The sequence below is a fragment of the Danio rerio genome, chromosome 1 (assembly GCF_049306965.1).
Source record: "Danio rerio strain Tuebingen ecotype United States chromosome 1, GRCz12tu, whole genome shotgun sequence".
Classification (NCBI taxonomy): Eukaryota; Metazoa; Chordata; class Actinopteri; order Cypriniformes; family Danionidae; genus Danio; species Danio rerio.
Window position 1 is genome coordinate 8,782,081 of NC_133176.1, and position 24,663 is coordinate 8,806,743.

The following is a 24,663-nucleotide window of genomic DNA, read 5'->3' on the forward strand; positions in this document are numbered from 1 at the left end:
AGACCGGTTCAGTGGTATAGGAGGGTTTAAGTCGTAAGGGATGGTCAACAGCATAATTATAAGTGTAATTAATTACAAATGTCATTACATGCAGGTATTTAATCAAGCAAAAGTACAATGTAAAATCAGGTATTTACACAATAGGTACTTTGTAACGAATGTGGGTGAGATAAGCGCAATATAGTAGTAGAGCGTTGTGGTTGTATATTGTCACTGGTTGGACGCTAGCGCACCCCTCCCACCAGTGCCGATATACAGCCGTATCGCACTGCTACTCGTGTGATATTGCTCGTATATACAGCACTAGCAATAACCAAAAAAACACTGATGAGCATAAACACTGATAGCCCATAGCTGCTGTTGCTTGCACAATTTCAGAGCAATTTGAGAATTGTATATACATGTAATTGTAATTACGCAGCATATTATGCACATCTAATATTAAGTGCAGCATCCTGAGATAATCTACCTGCTCGCTGACCGAGCTCTTCTGCGAATTCGGAGCTCGTGAAAGGGCTGAAATGAAGAGAAGAGAGCAGAGCTAATAGCATCTCACCGGTCTGTTGCTCAGAAGGCTGAGAGAGGAACAGCTCCATTAATAATGAATCCAGTATCATCATTATGCAGCAAAATGTTTAAACTACACAGAATCTCACAGCTTCAAACGCCGCTTTACTTTTTAAAAACATCCCCCGACGAAACCCTGCGCATGTCAGCAAATCTCCAAGAAGATAACCAGTGAAAGTTGGAGGAAAGGGCCATTTGTTTACTCAGAGAAGTTGATATGTACAAAATAACAATATATTAGATATAAAAATGCACATCTTTAGAATCTTTTAAGCACATATCATCCTCACTGATATGAGCATTAAACAGAATCCATTAGGCGACATTTGTTTTTAATCGAGTGGCTTATTATGCATTCTCTTTTTTTTTTCTTGGAAGAAAGAAAAGATCAACAAAATCATCAGTTTAAAAGGACAGACACAATCAAGAATGAGCTATATTTAATTTTCTGCCTACAACTTAAAATCTGGCTGAAAGAAAATAAAGCGCCTTTTATACTCTTGTTTACATTCATGTGATATATATACATGGACATCACTTGGCAGATGGAGGGGGTGAGGCGTGGGTTGGATTCAGTTACAACGATTCCAAGGGCCCACACTGTTTTGGGGCCCTAAAGTTACTACTAGGGGGCCTGATCAAACACCATTATGAGAATATTATGGACTTCAGTCCATAAAGTCCTCATAAAATCATACCTTTCGTAACATCCTTAGTAGCCGTGTAACCCCTTTAAATATGCAACATGTCATATTAAGGAATGCATCAATTAAAGTTTTATTAAAGTCTTTATTTTTTATTTTTTTTAAATGTTTATTTATTTATTTATTTATTTATTTATTTATTTATTTATTTATTTATTTATTGTTCAATTAAGTAAACCTTATTTTGTTTAAAATTAATGAAATTGACTAAATCTTTTATTAATAATTTATCTAATTGATTATTTTTTTATTTATTTAGCTAGCTAGATAGATAGTTAGTTAGTTAGTTAGTTAGTTAGTTAGTTAGTTAGTTAGTTAGTTAGTTAGTTAGTTAGTTAGTTAGTTAATTAATTATTTATTTTTATCCAATTGAATAAACCTTGTTTATTTACAATTAATCAAATTGACTACACTTTATTTATAAATTATCTGTTTATTTTTTTATTATTTTATTTATTTATTTATTTAATTGGTTATTTCAGTATTTATTTCAGTATTTATTTATTTATTTATTTATTTTTATTTATTTATTTGTTTGTTTGAATATTTATTTATTTATTTATTTATTTATTTATTTATTTATTTATTTATTTATTTATTAGAGCTTTTTTAATTATTTATCCAATTGAATAATCTTTATTTTTATGACCCTGTCATTCTTGTTTTAAGCATACAAAAGCTCAAAATAATAATAATAATAATAATAATAATAATAATAATAATAATAATAATAATAATTGTGTGGTAACTATGCGATATACACCCTTAAGAAGCCAATATGGTAGAAAGAGAAAGTACTGCCAAGGATTTAAATTAAACTTGTGCATGCGCAAAACTGGAATATTTCATAAAACATTTGTGAATACAAATTTGCGAAGGATCTGTCAAAAAAAATAAATCACATGACATTTTGATGCGAATGCTGGAGTTTCTATTGTAGTTGATGTGCATTTTTTTCTCATTGAAAAAAAACTTTATCCTACTTCCATTTTTATTTTCAGAAAATAATATGTATACAACACATACAATAGAATGTTTGCACATCTTGGATTTTCCATTAAGCCTTTTATTTTGCGAAAAAGGCACATCAAATAGGTGGATGTAAGGCCAGTGTCAGCTTTTGTATCTGTTTTTCAAATAGTGTATAATGAAGTTTAGTGTAGGTTTGTTCTTACCATCCATGAGGTGGCAGTTGTATTGTGGCTCAACTTACCCTCCCAGCCTGCCCTCCTGAGGCCCTGCTGCTGCTGCTGTGATTTCTGGAACGCTCTGCTATCTCCACTAACCAAACCCTCTCTCTGTGCACCTGAATAATGAGGCGCTTCATGAATGTGGACGGCTGGCTGAATGGCAGCGAGCAGGAGTAACAGAGAGCCATGGATCGCCATCTGAAACCTCTGTGGATGATATTAAGGGCCGTTCCCTCTGACAGCGACACAGCAAATAGAATGCATTTTCAATAGGATTAGTCTCTGTGTCGTGAGCACGTACTGGGAAATGTTGAGAGAGTTTATTGTTCATTTTAATCATTGCTGTTATACCGCAGGCCTGTTGAAGGCTTGATTCTGATTGGCTGATGGACGTTCTAAAGTGCGATTTGTTTTCTGATAAACGCTAAGGTAGTTCAAGTCAAATCGAAACAAAATGCTTTGGATAAGGGATCTAGTCCTACACGCGGCAGCATTTTGAGGCCACAAGTGTCTTGATGTACAACATCTGAACATTATAGGTCTCATTCACTAATAGGGATAGTAGTCCAAGTTTATTTGTATAGTGCTTTTTACAAGAATTATTGTTTCAAAGCAGCTTTACAAAAGGTGCACATTATCACATTCCAAGTTTAATAAAGTGTATTTGTGTATTATGTGAATGTGTTGTCCTCGTCGGTTGGGATCATCTCTTCATGTGTTTGTATAAATTGTCCTCAGTCCTCTATGATTGGCAACATCTCTTTGTATATGTTGCCCTTGAGGTCCTCGATGGTTTAATATTGAGGTCACACTTTACAATAAGGTTTATTAGTTAATGTTAATTAATGCATTTACTAACATGAACAAACAATGAACAATACATTTACTACAGTATGTATTTATGTTAGTAAACATTAGTTAATGAAAACACAGTTGTTCATTGTTAGTTCATGTTAACTCATGGTGCATTAACTAATGTTAACAAGCATGGACTTGGATGTTAATAATGCATTAGTAAATGTTCAATTATGATTAATAAATGCTGTACATGTGTTGTTCATGATTAGTTCATGTTAGTAAATGCATTAGCTAATGAAACTTATTGTAAAGTGTTACCGATATTGAATACATTTCGGTTGTTAACTACAGACATTTATTTATATATTTATTTATTGTTTGTTTTTAACTTAATTTTTACCAATATTTTTTATTATTTTTTTTATTAAGCAATATGAAAAAATTATTAAAATTTCGAAATGTTGTATATTTGAGTTTCTTGCTTAATTAGAAACATTATTTTATTTTATTTTATTAAAATAGTTGAAATTCTATTTATTACTTTTATTATTTTATATATTTATTTTATATATGTTATATATATTATATTTATTTATTATGTTAAATATATTGAGGATTTGGGGCGACGCTGGTTCTAGCCTCGGCTGGGTCGGTTGGCGTTTCTGTGTGGAGTTTGCATGTTCTCCCTGCGTTCGCGTGGGTTTCATCCGGGTGCTCCGGTTTCCCCCACAGTCCAAAGAAGTGCAGTACAGGTGAATTGTATAGGCTAAATTGTCCGTAGTGTATGAGTGTGAATTAGTGTGTATGGATGTTTCCCTGAGATGATTTGCAGCTGGAAGGGCATCCGTTGCGTAAAACACATGCTGGATAAATTGGCGGTTCATACCGCTGTGGCGACCCCCGATTAATAAAGGGACTAAACTGATAAGAAAATAAATGAATGAATGAATATTGATTTTTTTTATTTGTAATTTAGTTGCAATAAAACTAAAATAATTATTAGTTTATTTGCATTTCTTGTTTAATTAGAAACATTATTTTTAATCCAACTTAATTGTATTTTATTTTATTAAAATAGTTTTAAATTGTTTTATTACTTTTTAATTGTTTTTAATTGTTAATTAGAGAAATGTATTTTATTTTAATTTATTTTATTTTATTTTATTTTAAAAACTAAATGAAAAAGTTTGTATATTTGCTTTTTGTTTAATTAGAAACATTATTTTTATCTTTATTTATTTTATTTTATTCAAATAGTTTAAATTATATTTATTACATTTTGGTTGTAACATATATTGATGTTTTCGTTTTAGTTGCTATAAAAAGTAAATACATTTTTTTATTAAAATTCTGTTTATTGGTAGTTCTTGTTTAATTAAAAACATTAATTATAATTTAGTTTAATTTAAATTGTTTAAATTTGTTTTTCATTTCATAATTAGAGACATTATTTATTTATTTATTTATTTTATTTTGTTTTATTTTATTTTATTTTAGTTTTTTTTATCTGGGCCTATTAATTGCTAATTAATTTTAGAGTAAACAAACACTGTTAAGTACTTGTCTATTTTACATTCATTGATTGAGAAGTTATTTATCAGAAAAAGAGTTTTTAAATGATCGTCTGTTCTTGATTGACTGTCTGGTTTCTTTTCTTCATGTCTGTGTTGGTGACCCTGCTGTAGGGTTTCAGCCTTATTTGCATTTTCCTGATTGTAATCTGCCATTTCCAGATGATTTCTTCATTTAAAAATAGACAAAGACAGAATGGAACGAGAATTATTTCTGAAATGTTAGTGGTTGTGACACGGCTTTAATTTGGTTATAATATTAAATTCTCCTTCTTGTATGTGAAATGATTGCGTTTTGTGTCAGATCTTTAAAATAAATAATCAAATCAACATGAGGTGCATGTTTTATCAGATAACTGGACATTTTATTAGTCTGACAATAAGGGCTCCACAATTTGAGCTGAGTTAATGAACAACATTTTCTTGCTTGTCTTCTGTGTAATAAAGGTTTATTGTTTCTGGCACACCTGCACATTCATTTATATATGGATGCAATTTAGCATTTCGCTTACCCAATTCAAATATAGTGCATGTCTTCGGACTGTGAGGAAACCAGGGCACCCGGAGGAAACCCACGCCAACATGGGGAGAACATGCAAACTCCACACAGAAGTGCCAGTTGACCCAGCCGAGGCTCGAACCAATGACTTTCTTGCTGTGAGGCAATCATGCTACCCACTGCGCATATCGCCCTATATTATATTATATTATGTTACGTTACATTACCTTACTTTGTTACATTACATTGCGTTGCGTTGCTTTTTTATATTGTGTTATATTATATTATATTATATTATATTATATTATATTATATTATATTATATTATATTATATTATATTATATTATATTATATTATATTATAATTTTTTTAGTTTTATTTTTGTTGTTTTTGTTTACTTTTTTAATAAAGACAATTTAATTTAATTTGATTTAATTTAATTATATTTTTGTTAAAATTATTAAAATATATTTATTACTTTTTTTGTTGTTGCTAATATTGATAACTTTCGTTTTTTTCAGTTTTAGTTTTAGCTTTATTAGTTGCAATTTACACTAAATGAACATGTTGGTTATTTTGGTTTCTTGTTTTATTTGATATATTTTATTGATTAATTTTATTGTTTTTTAATGCAATATTTTTAATAATTTTATTTTAATTTATTTCATTTTATTTAAGTAGTTAAAATATGTATTGCTTTTTGGTTGTACATATTGATAATTTTAGTTTTTATTTTAGTTTAATTTTAGTTTTAGTTTTTTTAGTTGCAATTTAAACTAAATAAAATTTTGGTTATTTGGGTTTCCTGTTTTACTAGAGATGTGTTGTTTTCTTTTATTTTTGTTTTTATTGTTTATTTATTTATTTTTCATCTTATTTTATTAGTTTAAAATGTTTTTTTTGTGGTTGTTGCTAATATTGATGTTTTAATTTTTATTGTAAGCTTTGATTTTAGTTTTAATTATTTTAGTTGTAATATAAACTAAATGAAATTGTAGGTTATATTGGGTTTGTTTTTATTAGCATTTCATTAGAATTTTATTAGCTTTATTTTCATTAAATTATTTTCTCTTAATATATTTTTTTTCTTAGTAAAAACATTTATTGCTTTTTAGTTCTTTCTTATATTGATGTTTTAAATTTAAATTAAAGTTTTTATTTTAGTTTTATTTATTTTAGTTACAATATAAACTAAATGAAAATTCTTTCTTTTTTTAATGGAAACATTATTTAATTTTATTTAATTTTATTTTATCAAATAAGTAAAAAATTATTCATTACTTTTTGGTTGTTGCTTATATTGACCATTTTAGTTTTTATTTAAATTTTATATTAGTTTTTTAATTTAATTTTACATTAGTGTTTAATTTTTTTTTTTTTTTTTTTTTTTTGCAATAAACTAAATGAAAATGTAGGTTATTTGGGGTTTCTTATTTTATTAGAGACATTACTATTTTATTTTATTTTATTTTATTTTATTTTATTTTATTTATTTTATTTTATTTTATTTTATTTTATTAAAACAGTTTAACATTTATTTAGTTTTATGGTTTTGGTTTTAGTTTTAGTTAACCAAAATTATTTTGGTGTTCATACTTCATGGTTATGAACAGGTTGATGCTTTCTATTTGTTTTAGAAGCTTTTTAACTTATGTTTATGTAGAATATTTTCCTGGGATTTTCAGTTCATACAGCAGTGTTCAGCTTTGACCCTGAATTGATTGAGTTATGTTTACAGATGGAGGCTGTTACCGTTAAGAGCAGAGCCATAATGTCACTTAGTTGATAAGAAGCCTAGTTTCTGCGATGAGTGTTTGCCCTTCACATGACTTCATAATGTATTTTTTTAGACATTTTGATTAGCTCAAAAAATTTCCCCCCCTTTAAAACGTTCTTCAAAACCACTTCATCACTCTTACTCTCTCAAATGCACAACTTTGTCATTTAAATATAGATTTATTACAATTGTTGTTGAAGGGATTCCTTAGCAGGTGAATTGTGTGCAGATGAATTCATGAAAGAGATGTTAATGACGTGAAGTGCTTCTCATGCAGGCTGGGTTTCCAGCTGTGAATGTCAAACGTGACTCTTTAAAAATGTATTCATATGGTCTGTTGTTGAACTTTTCCTCCTGCACACTTCAGTGCCATCATCTATGAAGGGCTGACACACTATTTCAATACTTCACTTTCACTCAATGTGAAATTGTCATGTGACATTGAGAATGCAGGTATGAGGCTCTGCTCATCTAGAAATACTGCTCGTTCAGGTTATGGGAGACATCGAAGAATACGTTTTAATATTATAATTGTCAATAAAGAAAAGAAAAGTGCCAAAATTTGACCTTTAGTTTTCACTGGGTCAGTTGAACTCCTAAAACATGTAAAATAATATAAATAAATGGTGTGTAAAGGCAAGTTATTTCTCAGACTTTTTCAGACTTGCCTGTTTATTTGAGAAGTTTATAACATATGGGTTACACTGTACTTCAAGGGGTGTTCATAAGAATGTCATGACACCTTTATAATCATGACGTGACGCAAGACATGCTTATGACGACTGTCATTATGTGATATTCACTCAGTTATGTCATTTTAAGTGCAAAATGGCATTGTTTGAGATGTCATTGTTATGACAACCTGACATAAACAAATACATTATAAACATTACAGACTCTAGTTTAATGATATAGGCACAAAGTCTAAAGCGCATGACACAAAAGCATTAAGGGCATGTCCAAATCCACTTTTGCTATTTTAAGGACGAAAAATATGCTCTGCGCTGATGCATGGTCTAACAGGGTTGTGCTTATTCTCTTAATGAGATATGGGTGTGTTTTCATGCATTAAACCATTAAACCAACCAGAGTCTCATCATCCATTCCTTTTAAGAGGCACATTTGCTATTTACATGGTGGAATTTGTATGTCGAAAAACTGAACGCTTTACAAGCAAGAAACCAGTAAAACAGACCATCTGCAGAGTAAGGATAAAGAACGAGCCTCCTCCATTCGGCCTCTTTACGTTCTCTTTACTTTACTTTTACTCTTTACTCCTTTACTTTTGTGGATAAGGAAATGGTGGAAACTCACTCCACTGAAGAAATCCATCAGCCTACATGTTGAGTTTGTTTAGCACAAAAACTATTATTTGTTACAAAGCTTCGAGCAAACAAATAAATAACAATAATAACAAAGTGTGGTCAAAAACGGAGTTATATCCAAACACACATCCTGTTCTTATGCCCCATATGGTGATGCATACCTCCAAAACCAACAGGTGGACAAATCGAAACTTGTTTCTATTATAAAACAATATATAAATACGCAAATAATAAATAATACTAGTAATAATAATAACATTATACTAATGCAATTTGTCATTAGTAAACTGAAAAAAGGCATGAAGGTACAGCTTTTTTATATTTATTTAGAAAATAATAATTTTTGGTAACTTTTTAATCCTTTTTTCATTTGTAAAGATATTTGTGTGTGTATTAAGCCTTTGAACCCACATAGGCGCATAACTAACGTACTCTGCGCTGGACTTTAGAGCAACGTTTAGTTGGTCAATTGCACAGTCTATTTCAGTTTCTCAAAATAGCAACGTGCCAACAGTGTACCTTAACACACCTCCTTTTTAGGCTGGCACACCCATGAGTCCACAAAGTGGTATAAATTGATTTGCTATTTAAACAACGTGGTGCAAAATGTGAAAACCATTTGCGTTGACGGTTGACACTTGCGTTGGTCTGACAATAGCAACAAATCGTGATGGACACATCTTGCACTTAATTGCACCGGATGTATGATAGGGCCCTCTATGTAACGTAACTGACATGAGCGCATTGTAATTGTTTCATGAATATTTTTCAGTATTTTTTCATTTAAAGTGTCAATCCTGTCAAATAATATAACATTATTATAACATTATAACAGTTATAATAATAATAGTTAACTATTAATATCATGACTATTATATAATTATAATAGTTAAAGTGTACCACTGTTAGTGAAATATTAATGCTGCTGTAAAATTCATGACACAATTAAAATGCCCTTGTGACGATCATGTTTATGACAGATTTATGACAAGATATGTTGTTTTGGTGATGTCAAGTTGGACAAGACTGTATTTGTTTATGCCAAGTTATCATATCTGTAATGTGATGAGGACACTGACAACGGAGGTGCGGATCCAAATGCAGGTCTATTACACAGAGATGGTCAGGCAAGCAACGATCAACACGGGCAAACAGATGTATACTAGGAATCCATAGTCATGATCAAATAACAGGCAAGTGGTCAGTCCCGACAGCAAACAATGTAAACAATAATCAAACAAAGCAAAGATTGGTACACGGCAAGACAAAGGAAGGAAAACGATGTAATGTTTACAAAACAGTTAAACAAGACTCAGCCAATATGTGTGTGTGCGCGCTGTATTTAAAGTCCTTGTTATCAGTCCATGATGATCCTCCGGCTGTGTGTGTGTGTTTAATCAAAATGAAACCGATGTGAAGTGCATGACGGAATTTGTTGTTCATGTAATGGTGGATTTGTAGGTAGTTAGTGTACTGCAACCATAACAATATCAAAGACATCTCAAACAGTAAAACGATATAACTGAGCTAATGACAATTAATAACATTTTTAAACACTCCTTCAAGTAAACTGTTACCCTTTACACATGATTTATTTGTAATATGACTCTTTTGTAACATAAAAATGTCTTTTATTGTCACCTCAGTGTCACAATTTCTGACTAAATAACTGTTTGTAACTGTTTTTAATATATATTTAAAAATAAAATCTATATTTAAAGATGTTATTTGAAATAATCATGCATGCTTCACAATCTAATATACATGCAAATAACAATGTATGTATTGAAATGAAGTGGCATGGTTGCGTCACAGCAAGAAGGTTGCTGTTTCGATTCCCAGCTGGGCCAGTTGGCATTTCTGTGTGGAGTTTGCATGTTCTCTAGGTTTTCATTTGTGTGCTCTGGTTTCCCTTACAGTCCAAAGACATGCGCTATAGGTGAATTGAAGAAACTAAATTGGCGGTAGTGTATGAGTGTGTGTGAATGAGAGTGTATGGGTGTTTCCCAGTACTGAGTTGCAGCTGGAATGACATCCGCTGCGTAAAAACATGCTGGAATAGTTGGCGGTTCATTCCACTGTGGCGACCTCTGAAATAGAGACTAAGCCGAAGGAAATGAATGAATGTATTGAAATAAAGGTCTGGTTTTATGTTGTTCGTCTCCTAGCTACTTGATTTTAGTGCACAGGTCCATTTTAATTCATGTTATCATCCATCCTGTGAAGACTTACCAGCTGAAAGCAAGAAAACGAGATGATATTTACTGAAGGCGAAAGGTTTAATAGTGTAATATAATCAGTGCTGCAGCTTCAGTCCATGCATATCTGATGTTCCAGCAGAACCGTCAAGCCGTATAACATATAAAGTTACAATAGTTGATTATGAAGAGCCAGCCAGTTCCTGAATAATAATATTGCTTCATTAACTTCCTATTTGTTTTCCTTCAAGAGCGAATGAAACTGCACCAACCCATTTTAAACAGCCATAGCCTTGGTATCGTTCATCAGACGGCCGTTTGAGGCCACGAACCAGACGAGATCTACGTCATACACGTCTTTGAGTATAAATAAAGGCGGATTTGCAGAACACAATGTCCGATTTCTCAGTAACCGAAGCTCTTCATTAGATCATTGGGTTTCTAGGCTGGTAATATTAGTTATAGAAGCAGTTGAGAGGGTTTAAATGGGACTTGGTGTCTCGAATATACTACCTCAATATAAAGCACATGTTTCCAATCTCTGCAGACACATTGATATGCTTATAATCTTGCTTGATCTTCTATAAGCGGCTTAACGGGGAAAATTGGGCGATTTCATTCTTAAATCCTGTTTTTAAAAGGAGCGATTATTATTACACTGCTTTTATAAAGCATAAACTGGTTTCATAGAATTATTATTTTTTTCCTTAAGATGACCTGAGAATGAACTGTGTGGCTTATATGTACACATTTATTTATTCAAAAAGCACATCATATCGGTTTTCAAGAAATAAAATCTATTATTTTGCAATTACTTCGCATTTTTTAATCAGAAAAGTGCATAATAAATACATTATTTTTAATCACTTTAACCTTAAAGAGTCATTATATTTTCCTTCTACTGACATATTTGTGGGCAGCACAGTGACCTCACAGCAAGGGGTCAGTTGGCATTTCTCTATGGAGTTTGCATGTTCTCCCTGCAATTGCGTGGGTTTCCTCAAGGTGCTCGGGTTTCCCCAAGTTTAAAAACATGTGGTATAGGTGAATTGGGTTAGCTAAATTGTTTATGGATGATTCCCAGTGATGGGTAGCAGCTGGAAGGGCAACCGCTGCGTAAAACATGTGCTGGATAAGTTGACGGTTCATTCCACTGTGGCGACCCAAGATTAATAAAGGGAGTAAGCCAAAAAAAAAAAAAAAAAAACGAACGAACAAATGAATAAATTAATAAATAAATGAGATATTTGCATGATCTCCACCTGCCCATGAAATAGGAATGCTCTGAAATGGGCATTTTCGACATAGATTAGACTCAGAAAGACTTAATAAAACCCACTGTAAAAAAAATGAAGTCTGTAGAATAAAAAAAAAAAATCCTTATTTCCTTTGGCTTTTTCTTTTTCGCTCATCTTTTGAAAACATCAGCTACACTAATATAAAATTATTTGTCAGTAAAGTAAAAAACATGCAGTTGGGTTAACATAAAATGATTAGTTTTCTGGAGAGATGAACTACAAAGGTTGTGCCAACTGAACGTTTTTTGTCTGCAGAACTGGAATGCCTGAAGTTGAGTGAACAAAAAGAAAAAACATAATCATTATTTCCTTTTGTTTTTCCTCATGTATTCAACTTTTTTTTTCACCTTTATTTGATTCGGACAGTAGAAAGTATAGAGCATAGGGAGATGAGATTGGGGAAGGATCGGCGTAGGACCTTGAGGCGGTAATCAAACACGGGTCGCCATGAATACTGTATTTTTATAAGTGCCATGTGTCGACGCGCTAACCACTACACTGTTGGTGCTGACGTGTACCCAAAACCTAAAAGGGACATATTTTGACCTGAAGTTCCACATACTCACACTCTAGGACCATCAGAAACTTTTTTATATCTTGTAAAAAGAAGCATAATAGGTTTCCTTTGAGCCCTGAATTGAAAAAAAATAACAATGTATTCTGACCTCAGATGCATTTAAACCTGTTAGGGGGCTATACAACACACACAACATTAGGAAACTTTTAAATATATGATGTACTGTATAATAGCTCAAATATGTGTTGCCAGTTATTCATAAATGATCGTAGTTCATAAATGCCTTCTGTTTTGTATTCTCATTGTTGTAGAAATCCTGAATGGAGGTGTGTATGTGGATCAGAATAAGTTCTTGTGTCATGCGGACACCATCCACTGGCAGGACATCATCAAAAACCCTCGATCTGAACTTCTGGTTGTGCCGTCGAACAATAGTGGGAACACATGTGAGTTTTTACATGATTTTCTATGCGTGTCTTCTTTCAAAAACTGCATTTAGATGGATGCCAAGGGAGTTCTACTACAATGTTCCAGATACTTCAGATAGGTAGGATGTTTTTGAATAAGTCCTTTTATGAGCAAAGTGACAAAACCAGTAATATCATAGACATATTATTATTATCATTATTTATTTTACTATATATATATATATATATATATATATATATATATATATATATATATATATATATATATATATATATACATACACAATGATCAATTTTATTTATCATTAATTATGTGTCAAAGAATGCTGCGAAAAGAAACATCACAGAATCTGATCATCATCATCATCATCATCATCAGAAAGAAAGAAAGAAAGAAAGAAAGAAAGAAAGAAAGAAAGAAAGAAAGAAAGAAAGAAATCTGGAATGGCATTACATACACACACACACAAGTGTATATAGTCAATTTATATATATATATTATATTTGCATTTATATTTATTAATTAAGACAAATTAATCTGATCAAAAGTGACAGTAAATACCTGAAAACTGTTATAAAGGACTTTAAATCTTTATTGTTACTTTTAAATGAATTATTCTGTCTTAAATAAATTAAGATATTAGATAATATAAGCAAATATAAGTTATAACACTTTTTTTTTATTTCTCTTATATTTGTGCGCGTGTGTATTTGTGTGTGTGTGTGTGTGTGTGTGTGTGTGTGTGTGTGTGTGTGTGTGTGTGTGTGTGTGTGTGTGTGTGTGTGTGTGTGTGTGTGTGTGTGTTTGTGTGTGTGTGTGACTCTGACTATTGTTTTAATAAGAAACATTTTTCCATGCAATGCTGAATTACTAAAATAAATGTTTCAAATAGGCCATATGCTATTATTAACAGTTTGTAAAGTTTCCAAGTTTTTATTTTTTTATTTTCCAACCACTTGAAAATTGCAGAATGTCTTCAATTTAATCAAGTGAAGTGATGTTGTTGCTCAGAGTCCCACTCAAACACTCTCTCTCGGTAATTACAAAACAGTCAATTAAGTCTAATCGGTGACAAAACTCAGTGGGAGCGCTGTTTGAGACAAATCCCACAGCTCACTGGAGTGGTGTTGTTGTTAAGGATTAAAGTTGGGATGTTTTCCACAGGCAGAAGGTGCCATCGCTCCTGTAACGGCCGCTGCTGGGGTCCTCAGGAGGATCAGTGCCAGAGCTGTGAGTCTGCACACAGTTTCATTTAGTGACACAACAACATACAAACATGGACAAGTACAAAATATTATTAAAGCATTCACTGTGATGTGACTTTTTACACTTTCTCTGTATAATTATGGACAAAACAACTTGTTATATTGCTTAGCTTTCGTCGTCTTCTGTCATTGAGTCTATAACCGTCCGTGGAACTACACTGTTCATTCTTCTTTTTTTTCTATAGCGCTTTCACACACTCTAAAAAAAAATGTTGAGTTATTTATTTAACCCAATGGTTAAAAATATTTGGTGCTTTGATTATTTTTAACCTTTATTGGTGTATTTATTAATAATTCAAGCAGTTGGGTTAAAGATTTTGTGCTTTGTTGGGTTATTTTTAACCATTATTTGGATTATTAATTTAATAACTCAACCAGTTGGGTTAGAAAATTTTAATTTCAACAGTCAACTGATTTAACTTACACAGATCAGTGTTAATATGCTTTGTTTTTGTATTGTAAGGTTTATTTAAGCTCTAACGCTATAATATTGTTATATTTTTTTAAAACTTCTCCATGTTGTTTTTTTTTTTATATATATACGTTTGACTAGCACTCTTAATTGTTAATGATACAAATGCTCTTCATAGCTGATCTATATTAAACAGATAAAAACCCTTAAGTGTCTGGAACTTAAAATGTAATGAAAATAAAGCATTTTCAATATTAAAAAAAACTGCATGTTATTCATTTACACAGCCATAATATAAAATTAATAGTACATAGCAATAACAGAATGGGAAAAAATACATTTAATCAAAATAACCCAATGCATTGGGTTAAAATTACATAACCCATTGCATTGAGTTAAAAAAAAACATAGTTGGAAAGCTGCTATAATACCCTATAGTTGGGTTATATGTTGGGGTATTTTTAACCCAACTATTTTAGCAGAGTAATGTAGATTATGTCAAAGCAGCATAACATAGAAGTTCTAGTGAATTGAAACTATGTCAGTCCAGTTTACAGAGTTGAAGTTCAGTTTAGTTCAGTTCAGTGTGGTTTTATTTTCACTGCTGAAAGTTCGAACACTGAAGAGCAAATCCATCGATGCGCACCTCCACAAGTCCCAAGCCAAGCAAGCCAGTGGTGACAGTGGCGAGGAACAAACTTCCCAATTGACGAAAGTCTCATCTAGACTATCCAGAAAACCACAAATCACTGTTTGTTTTACTTTTTTCTTTGCTCCATTGTAATTAATTGCTACTCTGTTAAAATAGTTGGGTTAACAATACTTCATCATAAAACCCATCTATAGGAAATTGTAGCACCTTCCCAACTATGGATTATTTTAACCCTATGCAATGGGTTATATAATTTTAACCCAATGCAATTGGTTATATAATTTTAACCCAATGCATTGGGTTATTTTGATTAAATGTTAAACAATGAAGAAACAGAATAAAGCACAGACAGTTATAAGCAGAAAATCCTCTGTTGATGGAGCAGAATATGGAGCTCTGTTTTCTGTAGATGCTGTCCAGTAGCTGCAGCAGGCTTCACTCAGTGTACACAGAGTGCAATACATTTACGCTTCTATAAGATGGTCATGGATGGTGAAACGAATATAAAAAACATGACACTGTGAGGTAATTTGATGAAAAAAAAAAAACAATATTATTGCGTTATAGCTTAAATAAACTTTATAGCGCAAAAGCAATATCACGCATATTAATACAGCTGTTTTGTGTCAGTTAAAGCAAATAACTGTTGAAATTAAATTTTTAACCCAACTGGTTAAGTTGTTTAATAAATAACCCAATAAAGGGTAAAAATAACCCAACAAAACACCAAATGTTTAACTCAACTGGTTGAGTTATTAAGAAATAACCTAACAAAGGTTAAAATAACTCAACAAAGCAAAAACCAAATATGTTTAACTCAACAATTGGGAAAAATAAATAAGTCAACATTTTTTAGAGTGTAAAAATAAACTTAAATAAACTTTACAATAAAAAACAATGCATATTAATACAGTGTCAGTTAAATAAGTTGACTGTTGATATTCAAATTTTTAACCCAACTGGTTGTTATTAAATAACTAATCCAATAATGGTTAAAAATAACCCAACAAAGCACCAAATATTTAACCCAACTGGTTGAGTTGTTAATAAATAACCCAAAAAAATAATCCAACAAAGCACTAAATATTTTTAACTTAACCATTGGGTTAAATAAATAACTCAACATTTTGTAAAAAGTGTAAGTACTTTTTGTATACATTACTCGCACCCTTACAAAATCCCCTCAATTAATCTAAATTAATGATAATGTTTTTGTTTTTTTAAATAGAGCTGTTCCAGCCATCTGCTAAAATTGTTCTCATATCCCAATATATTGCAGAAAAACAAAATCATACTTAATACTTCTAGTTATACAGCCCTACTTATAGTTACTGAATAAAGAAATGCATATATTTCAGACTAAATGCATTCTGTATGTTATGTTAAAATTCTGTACGGCACCTTGAGTGAGAGCTCTTGTGAACTGGTTGATCTTCATGTGGCACAACCTGTGGTGATGTGCTCTGTGTGGGTGGCAAACACAAAAAAGAGGGACGGCAGGGATGGCAGGTTCAGTTTTCACCACATAATTAGCTATAATTAAAGAGGATCCAGAACCATAGAGTGTCACCACTGATCAGGGGTTGCACAGTTTCTCTGACAAATAATAGATTTAAGGTTTTTGCTCTGTCCTGCTGACTTTTGACATAGTTACAGAGAAGTAAAGTTATAAAGTGAGCGGATAAATATGAGCGGAGGGCTTCACTATTGTGTTTGTTATTACAGTGACGAAGACGGTGTGTGCGGAGCAGTGTGACGGTCGATGTTTTGGACCGTATGTCAGTAACTGCTGTCACCGTGAATGTGCAGGGGGCTGTTTCGGACCCAAAGACACAGACTGCTTTGTACGTCATCTTTCTTTCATTTATGATTGTAAAATGTTGGGGTAATTATCTTCCTTTTTTTAACTTGTTCGAAATAAACTCACCGGCCACTTTATTAGGTACACCTGTCCAACTAATTGTTAACGCAAATTTCTACTCAGCCGATCACATGGCAGCAACGCAATGCATTTAGGCATGTAGACATGGTCAACACAATCTGCTGTAGTTCAAACTGAGCATCAGAATGGGAAAGAAAGATTATTTTAGTCACTTTGAACATGGCATGGTTGTTGGTGCCAGATGGGCTGGTCTGAGTATTTCAGAAACTGCTAATCTACTGGGATTTTCACGCACAACCATCTCTCAAAATATCCAGTGAGTGGAAGTTCTGTGGGCACAAATGCCTTGTTGATGCCAGGGGTCCAAGTAGAATTGTTCGAGCTGATAGAAACGCAACAGTAACTCTAATAACCACTCATTACAACTAAGGTATATAGAAGAGCATCTCTGAACGCACAACAAGTCCAACCTTGAGGGGGGTGGGCTACAGCAGCAGAAGACCGCACCGGGCTTATTATAGTGATTATAGTCATGTTTTATCCGTCAAACCTGAGCTCATGTGACTGTTTTCTGTTTTCAGGCTTGCACCAACTTTAATGACAGTGGTGCCTGCGTGACTCAATGTCCTCAACCATTCGTCTACAATCCAACGACCTTCCAGCTCGAGCACAATCCCAATGCCAAATACACCTATGGAGCTTTCTGTGTCAAGAAATGCCCACGTGAGTTGCACTAAATAAACAAATTAATAAATAACGTTGTAAAATATAGTGGAAGTTTTCTTATGTTGTTGTAATATTTCACAGTATTACTGTTTTGAATACGTAAATGCAGACTTGGTCAACATAAGAGAATTATACAAGAGCAATGGTAAGGATGGATGGATGGATGGATGGATGGATGGATGGATGGATGGATGGATGGATGGATGGATGGATGGATGGATGGGAGGAAGGAAGGAAGGAAGGAAGGAAGGAAGGAAGGAAGGAAGGAAGGAAGGAAGGGAGACGGAAGGAAGGAAGGAAGGAAGGAAGGATGGATGGATGGATGGATGGATGGATGGATGGATGGATGGATGGATGGATGGATGGATGGATGGACGGATGGACATACGGACGGATGGATGGATGGATGGATGGATGGATGGATGGATGGATGGATGGATGGATGGATGGACGGATGGATGGATGGATGGATGGATGGATGGATGGATGGATGGATGGATGGATGGGAGGAAGGAAGGAAGGAAGGAAGGAAGGAAGGAAGGAAGGAAGGAAGGGAGACGGAAGGAAGGAAGGAAGGAAGGAAGGAAGGATGGATGGATGGATGGATGGATGGATGGATGGATGGATGGATGGATGGATGGATGGATGGATGGATGGATGGACGGATGGACATACGGACGGATGGATGGATGGATGGATGGATGGATGGATGGATGGATGGATGGATGGATGGATGGACGGATGGGAAGGAAGAAGGAAGGAAGAAATGATGGATGAATGGATGGATGAACAGATGGGAGGAAGAAAGGTGGTAAGGAGGGAGGGATGGATGGATTATTTTATAATAATATTTTCATATCTTACTGTTTTTACTGAATTGTATTACTGTTTTTAAAATGAATAATTGCAAAAATAAGAGTCAATCAGTGAGTTGAACTATTTGATAGGTAGTAAACGATGACAAGATTTTTCATTTTTGATAAATCTGTCCCAAAGAAATCAACAAAGAAGCTTTTTTCACAAGTTCTCTGTGTCGTTCTCTGACCTAGATAACTTTGTGGTGGATCACAGCTCTTGTGTCAGAGCCTGTCCGAGCAACAAGACGGAGGTGGAGGAAAATAACATCAAGATGTGCATCCAGTGCACTGAAATCTGCCCCAAAAGTAAAGAACAATTATCAATACCACATTTATTTTGATGGCAAACACCTTGTTTGTGTTTTAGGATCACACTATGTTTTGATCTTTTGCTCAAAATGTTATCAAAAGAAAAATCCATCTCTCTCTCTCTCTCTCTCTCTCTCTCTCTCTCTCTCTCTCTCTCTCTCTCTCTCTCTCTAAAACACCCTTAAGATTATTTATTATATAATTTACAAATTTTTAATACTATCAGAACTGCTATGAGACTAATAGAATCTGAAACTTTTACTAGTATTCAAACACTTTACGAGCAATATACTCTGAATGAAGAAAAAAGAATTTTAAGTAACCCATCTCATGTACTCTTCTCTTCGCATTTTATGATCTTTTACCTTCTGGTAGAAGATACAGAACCTTTCGCTGGAAGCGGAACAGACTTAAGAACTGTTTTATCCCAGTGTCAATCAGACTGTTGAACACTGATTGATAGTGTATGTAATTATTTTGCATGTTTGCTTATTTTATACTTTTTTATACTTTTTTCGTGTCAGAACTGTCAGAAGTGTTGTGTAAGTCCACAGAAAATTTTCCCTTGAGGGACAATAAAGTATACAAACAAACAAACAAACAAACTAAGCTGCTCCTTTTGGTGTCTGAAGACAATATAGCTGTTTTTGTAGCCTGTGGCTTTAAATGCAAATTAGCTGCTTCTCCCCACCCACCGCTCCGACTTGCATATCTGCTTCTCATATTGCATAACATCAAATAGACAGCCGCCAGTGATAGAGACAGACATGCATGAAGCTGAAATGCAGCTCATTAGTCAAAAATACCAAGTAATTTTATTTAATGTATTTGTGATATTTATTCAAGCCTTTCTGAAATGATGAGTCACACACAAATGACATTTGCAGTGCACAAATACACACATCTACATATGCATTTACTGACACCATGTGCCCATACTGATTATAGCGGTTAAGAATTAGATAGCGATTTTACTGTCTTTATCATTAAAATGCTCTGTTTTAAAAACATTTTAAACTAATTTAAATTAATTAACAATTAACTATTGAGGTGCCGCTAATCACAGAGAGTTGTAACATTTTTTAATCCCAGTTTCTGTCAGGATTCTGCCACTTTGGTCTTGTTGATTCTTGTTTTGGTGGCAGAGTCATGTATGTTGTGCTCGGCTCGAGTTTTCTCAGACCGGACAGTCTTGGTCTGTGTCTTGTTGTTGTGAACATTCCATCTTTGTAGTGAACGAGCGCACATGCGCGTGCTTCAGAGGATGCTCAGTTCGTGTTTACATTGTGGCCGCGTGCTTTAGTGTCATGTTTTATGTGAACACGAGGTCAATAAGTTTTCTCATTGGCTGCGTGTTCTATTCTCATTTTTACGTGAGCACATGTCTTGTGTTGTTTCTTTTTGTCTTGTGCTTCTGTCTATTGTCTAGTGCCACCCATTATTAGTTTATTATGCTCACCTGTTTGTTAGTTTGTTAATTATATTTTTTATAGTCTCCTCTTGTCTGCTGTTCTATGCCACTTCATCGTCATTTATCACCTTGTCCACTCCTGTTGTTTCTTCCAGCCCTTATCCCTGCCAGCCTGCCCAGTCAAGTTTGTTTGTTTATTTGTTTTGTTAATGCTTTCCCTCTCAGGGTTGTTTTTGTTGCCTTTTTTGTTTTATTTTTATTATTAATATAGACCCATTTTGAGAAATTGGGATTGAGTCCTCATCTCCTACCTACCCGAACATGACAGTTTCTTGCAAAAAATGTTCTGTGGACATGTGTATGGAAACATGACATCTGCCAATCAATTTGTTGGGCGGGGAAAACCACACTCCTACATCAGGTTGTGGTGGGCCTCAAAATCACAATGATTTGGATCCAATTTCAACATCAGTAATTAAAAAAAGAGACTTGTTGTGTTTCTATCACTCTAATCCAGTATGACTGTGGAAACACTACAACAACACACAGTTCTGCCTAAACAGCCTCCAAAAGTTAGATGCCTTTTAAATATGCAAAAAAAAAATAAATAAAATAGACAAAAGTCTCAGCTGTTACAAAAAAAAGGGAAAAAAAAAGATTCGTCAATAATCTGGAGAATTGCAGAGGTTATAGAGGTCAGAAAGTCACCTACAATGCTGTACATCTCCACGAACAGATTAATAGTGCTTTAATAATAAAAATAAAAACTCCCTCTCTCATTCAAAAGCAAACTCAAGCATCTTCAACTGTTGTTAATGTTCTGAGCAAAAGATCAGGAGGTTAAACAACTAAGTCATTTTTTAACATCCCTTTATGCTCATATGATTTAAAGTGTGCCTGTATTACTAGTACAATACGGTATCTCATATGCCTGTGTATGTTTGTTTGTGGTGTTTAGTGTGTGATGGTATAGGAACCGGCAGCCTTCAATCAGCCCAAACTGTTGATTCCAGCAACATTGAGAAGTTTGTCAACTGCACCAAGATCAACGGCAACCTCATCTTCCTCATCACAGGCATCAAAGGGTGAGGAATCTTTAAGTCTTTGGGCCTGACAGTGTGTGATATTCCCAGATTACATTTGTGTTTCTCTTTGAACTGCTGCGTGCCCTAAAAAGCAGCTATAAGTGGTTGTCAGCTGCTCCTGAAATGCGTTGCGGAGAGTGGGATTTGATGTACATCGACTCAAATGTTGCTCAGAAGAAATATTTCTAAAGACACGTGATTTGTGACCTTGACGCAAAACTCCCACCGAGGTCAACCTTGTTGTTTCCAGGATATCAAGAGACTGTCTTTTGAGTTATTACAGAAATTTTGAGAGATAAATGTACTCTCTCTCCCTCCCCTTTTACATGTTAGAAAATTTAGTATTTATAATTAAGTGTATGAATATGAATGTATAATATATACTTTTTGTTTTTTTTTACTATTTGCTGTTTTAAGAAAAAAATTAGCTTATTTTAAATGTTTGAAAAAGACGAATGCTTTTATAAAAATAATTTAAAGTTATTATTAAATACTTCTAATAATATAAAAATATTATAAGCTATAGTAAAGTTTGAGGACAGACTTTATGGTGTCTTAAGAAAGTATGTTGATAGTAGTTTATTTAGTTTGAAAAAGTTTCAAGTTGGCTAAAATTTAAGATCCCTACAATGTAACCTTAAAGACTGAAGCAAGCCAGTAAAAAGCTTTAAAGTTGATCCCTCCCTGCTGACAAATCCAGCTTAAATCAGCCTAAGCTGGTTGTCTGGTTTTAGCTTGTCGACCAATCTAGTTTAAGCTTGAGACAGCTGGTTTTGGCTGGGCTCCCAGCCTGGCACGGCTAAACAGCTGGCTGGAAATGGCTGGAAACCAGCCTATGTAACCCCGCCGGTCCTATGCTACCCAACCCGCTCTGAGCTGGTATCGAACCAGTGACCTTCCGCATGGGAGTTGGTTGCTCTACCAAGGAGGCTAAAGACCATGGCCTCTAGGGTATGTTGCTAGAGCACCTTTAGAGGTCAGAGGAGTGAGATTTACCTGCAAAGCACTTATTAGCTGGCCCTTGTTACACCTATAAATGGCAAAAAAACCCTCTAAAACCATGCTGGTTGATCAGCTAAAACCTGTCAACCAGCTTAGCATGTTTCTAACACTGATTACCATATTGTTAGCATGATTCCAACATGAATTAGCATGTTGTTAAAATGCTTCTAATATGAGTTAGAATGTCCTTATGTTTCTAACATGAATTAGCATGTTGTTAGCATAGTTCCAACATGAATTAACATGTTAACATGTTTTAGCATGAATTAGCATGTTGTTAGTATGATTTTATCATGAATTAGCAGATTACTAGCATGAATTACCATGATGTTAAAATGTTTCTACCATTGATTAGCACGATGTTAGCATGATTCTAACGTGAATTAGCATGTTGTTAGAATGTTTCTCATATGAATTAGCATGCTAGCATGATTCTAAGAATTAGCACATAAATAGCCTGATTCTAGCGTGAATTAGCTTGATTCTAGTATGAATTGGCATTTAATTATCATGATTTTAGCATGTTGCTTTCATGATTTTAGGTCTATCATGACTTTTTTTCTTCATTTATATATGTGTAAAATTTGTATATTGATACAATGATAATAACCAAATCTTTTAATGATATAATAAGGCAATATTAAAATGCTTGTGCATATTATTTAATCAATAGTCATCAATCATGTTTGATGTTTCTTGATTTTCTAAATCAGTAATTTGTTGTGTTCTTAAGTAAATTAAATCATTTAATTTGACTGAATTAGCATATTAGTAAATGCAAAAAGAAGATCATTTTTAAGAGCTACTGTATAAAACTGCTCCATTTTCATGTTTGTACACATTGTAAGTGTACACACAGTATTTTAATCCATTAACTGTGTGTTTGCTTTGTTTAACAGAGACATGTATCATGGCATCAGGGCTCTGGATCCGGAGAGACTAAATGTTTTCCGCACCGTCAGAGAGATCACAGGTAGCTATAGTCATTAATCCTTCTGTATTTTTTGCTAAATATAGTAAAGCATTGTTATCAAGCATTTTTTGGCATATCATAGATCCCTCTTATTTTCAACTGCTTTATTTTTCTCTAAAATGTTATAATAAAAGTGGACAGTTAGTCATATTAAGAGACTTTGATTTCATTAAATCTGTTGCGTGCCACAATCAGATATTGTACTGCAGTTAATGTAGTGTAACGTAATGAAAATCTGCACAATAAGAAAGACCTATGACTGCTGTCATGAACGCAGTTTCCATGACCACAGTATAAAGGCACCTCTGATTCTGATCCACAAAAATATTGATCATAAAAAACATGTGCAACCATAAAAAATGCTCGCAGTGATGCGGTTCATTTGGTGGGATGTAATATATCTATATATCTTTATTGCTTTTGCAAGTAGTAAACAACTTTTGCTTTTTTTCTTATTATCAATTAAGAAAATAACCACTGAATAATACTTGAATTTTCTTGATTTCATCCTAAGGTTACTTGAACATCCAGTCTTGGCCTGAAAACATGACTGACCTTAGTGTTTTTTCCAACCTTGTCACCATAGGAGGAAGAACTCTCTACAGGTATGAATGTCATTCGTGTTTTAGTTATTTAGATTAACCAAATCCAGTACAGTGTATTTAAAGTTTCACAAGGTGGCCAGTTACTCAGTGGTTAGCACTGTCGCCTCACAGCAAGAAGGTCACTATTCAATTCAATTCAATTCAATTCAATTCAGCTTTATTTGTATAGCGCTTTTACAATGTAGATTGTGTCAAAGCAGCTTTACATAAATGGTCATAGTAACTGGAACAGTGTGGTTCAGGTTTTAGTGTTTAAGTTCAGTTCAGTTCAGTTTAGCTCAGTTCAGTGTGATTTATCATTACTGAGAGTTCAAACACTGAAGAGCAAATTCATCGATGCATAGCTCTACCAATCCTGAACCATGCAAGGCAGTGGCGACAGCGGAGAGGGAAAAAAAACTTCACCTGATGGGAGTGAAGAAAAAAAACCTTGAGGGAACCAGACTCAGTTCAGCATGACCATTTTAATTTCTTCGCTGGCCAAAAGTCTTGTGCAGAGCTTCATTCGCCGTGGTTTAGGCTGGAAGATGGCCTCAGCGAAGACTCATCTGTCCCTGGAACGTCGCTGGAATCAGACTCATGTTCTCCACTCCCCTCGACCATCAGCGCA

The 24,663-nt window shown here is 33.6% G+C and overlaps 1 protein-coding gene across 3 annotated transcripts in view; it reads left to right on the forward strand.

The window, feature by feature from the left end:
- si:ch73-383l1.1 overlaps nt 1–24,663 on the forward strand; it is a 258,616-nt gene that overhangs the window by 172,721 nt on the left and 61,232 nt on the right. For all 3 annotated transcript variants that reach the window (XM_068220987.2, XM_021475936.3, XM_073949331.1), the window contains 8 exons: nt 12,757–12,891; nt 14,039–14,104; nt 16,929–17,047; nt 17,667–17,808; nt 18,861–18,974; nt 21,347–21,473; nt 23,375–23,448; nt 23,963–24,053. In XM_068220987.2, coding sequence (XP_068077088.1) covers nt 12,757–12,891; nt 14,039–14,104; nt 16,929–17,047; nt 17,667–17,808; nt 18,861–18,974; nt 21,347–21,473; nt 23,375–23,448; nt 23,963–24,053 — 868 coding nt within the window. The remainder of the gene's footprint in view (nt 1–12,756; nt 12,892–14,038; nt 14,105–16,928; nt 17,048–17,666; nt 17,809–18,860; nt 18,975–21,346; nt 21,474–23,374; nt 23,449–23,962; nt 24,054–24,663) is intronic.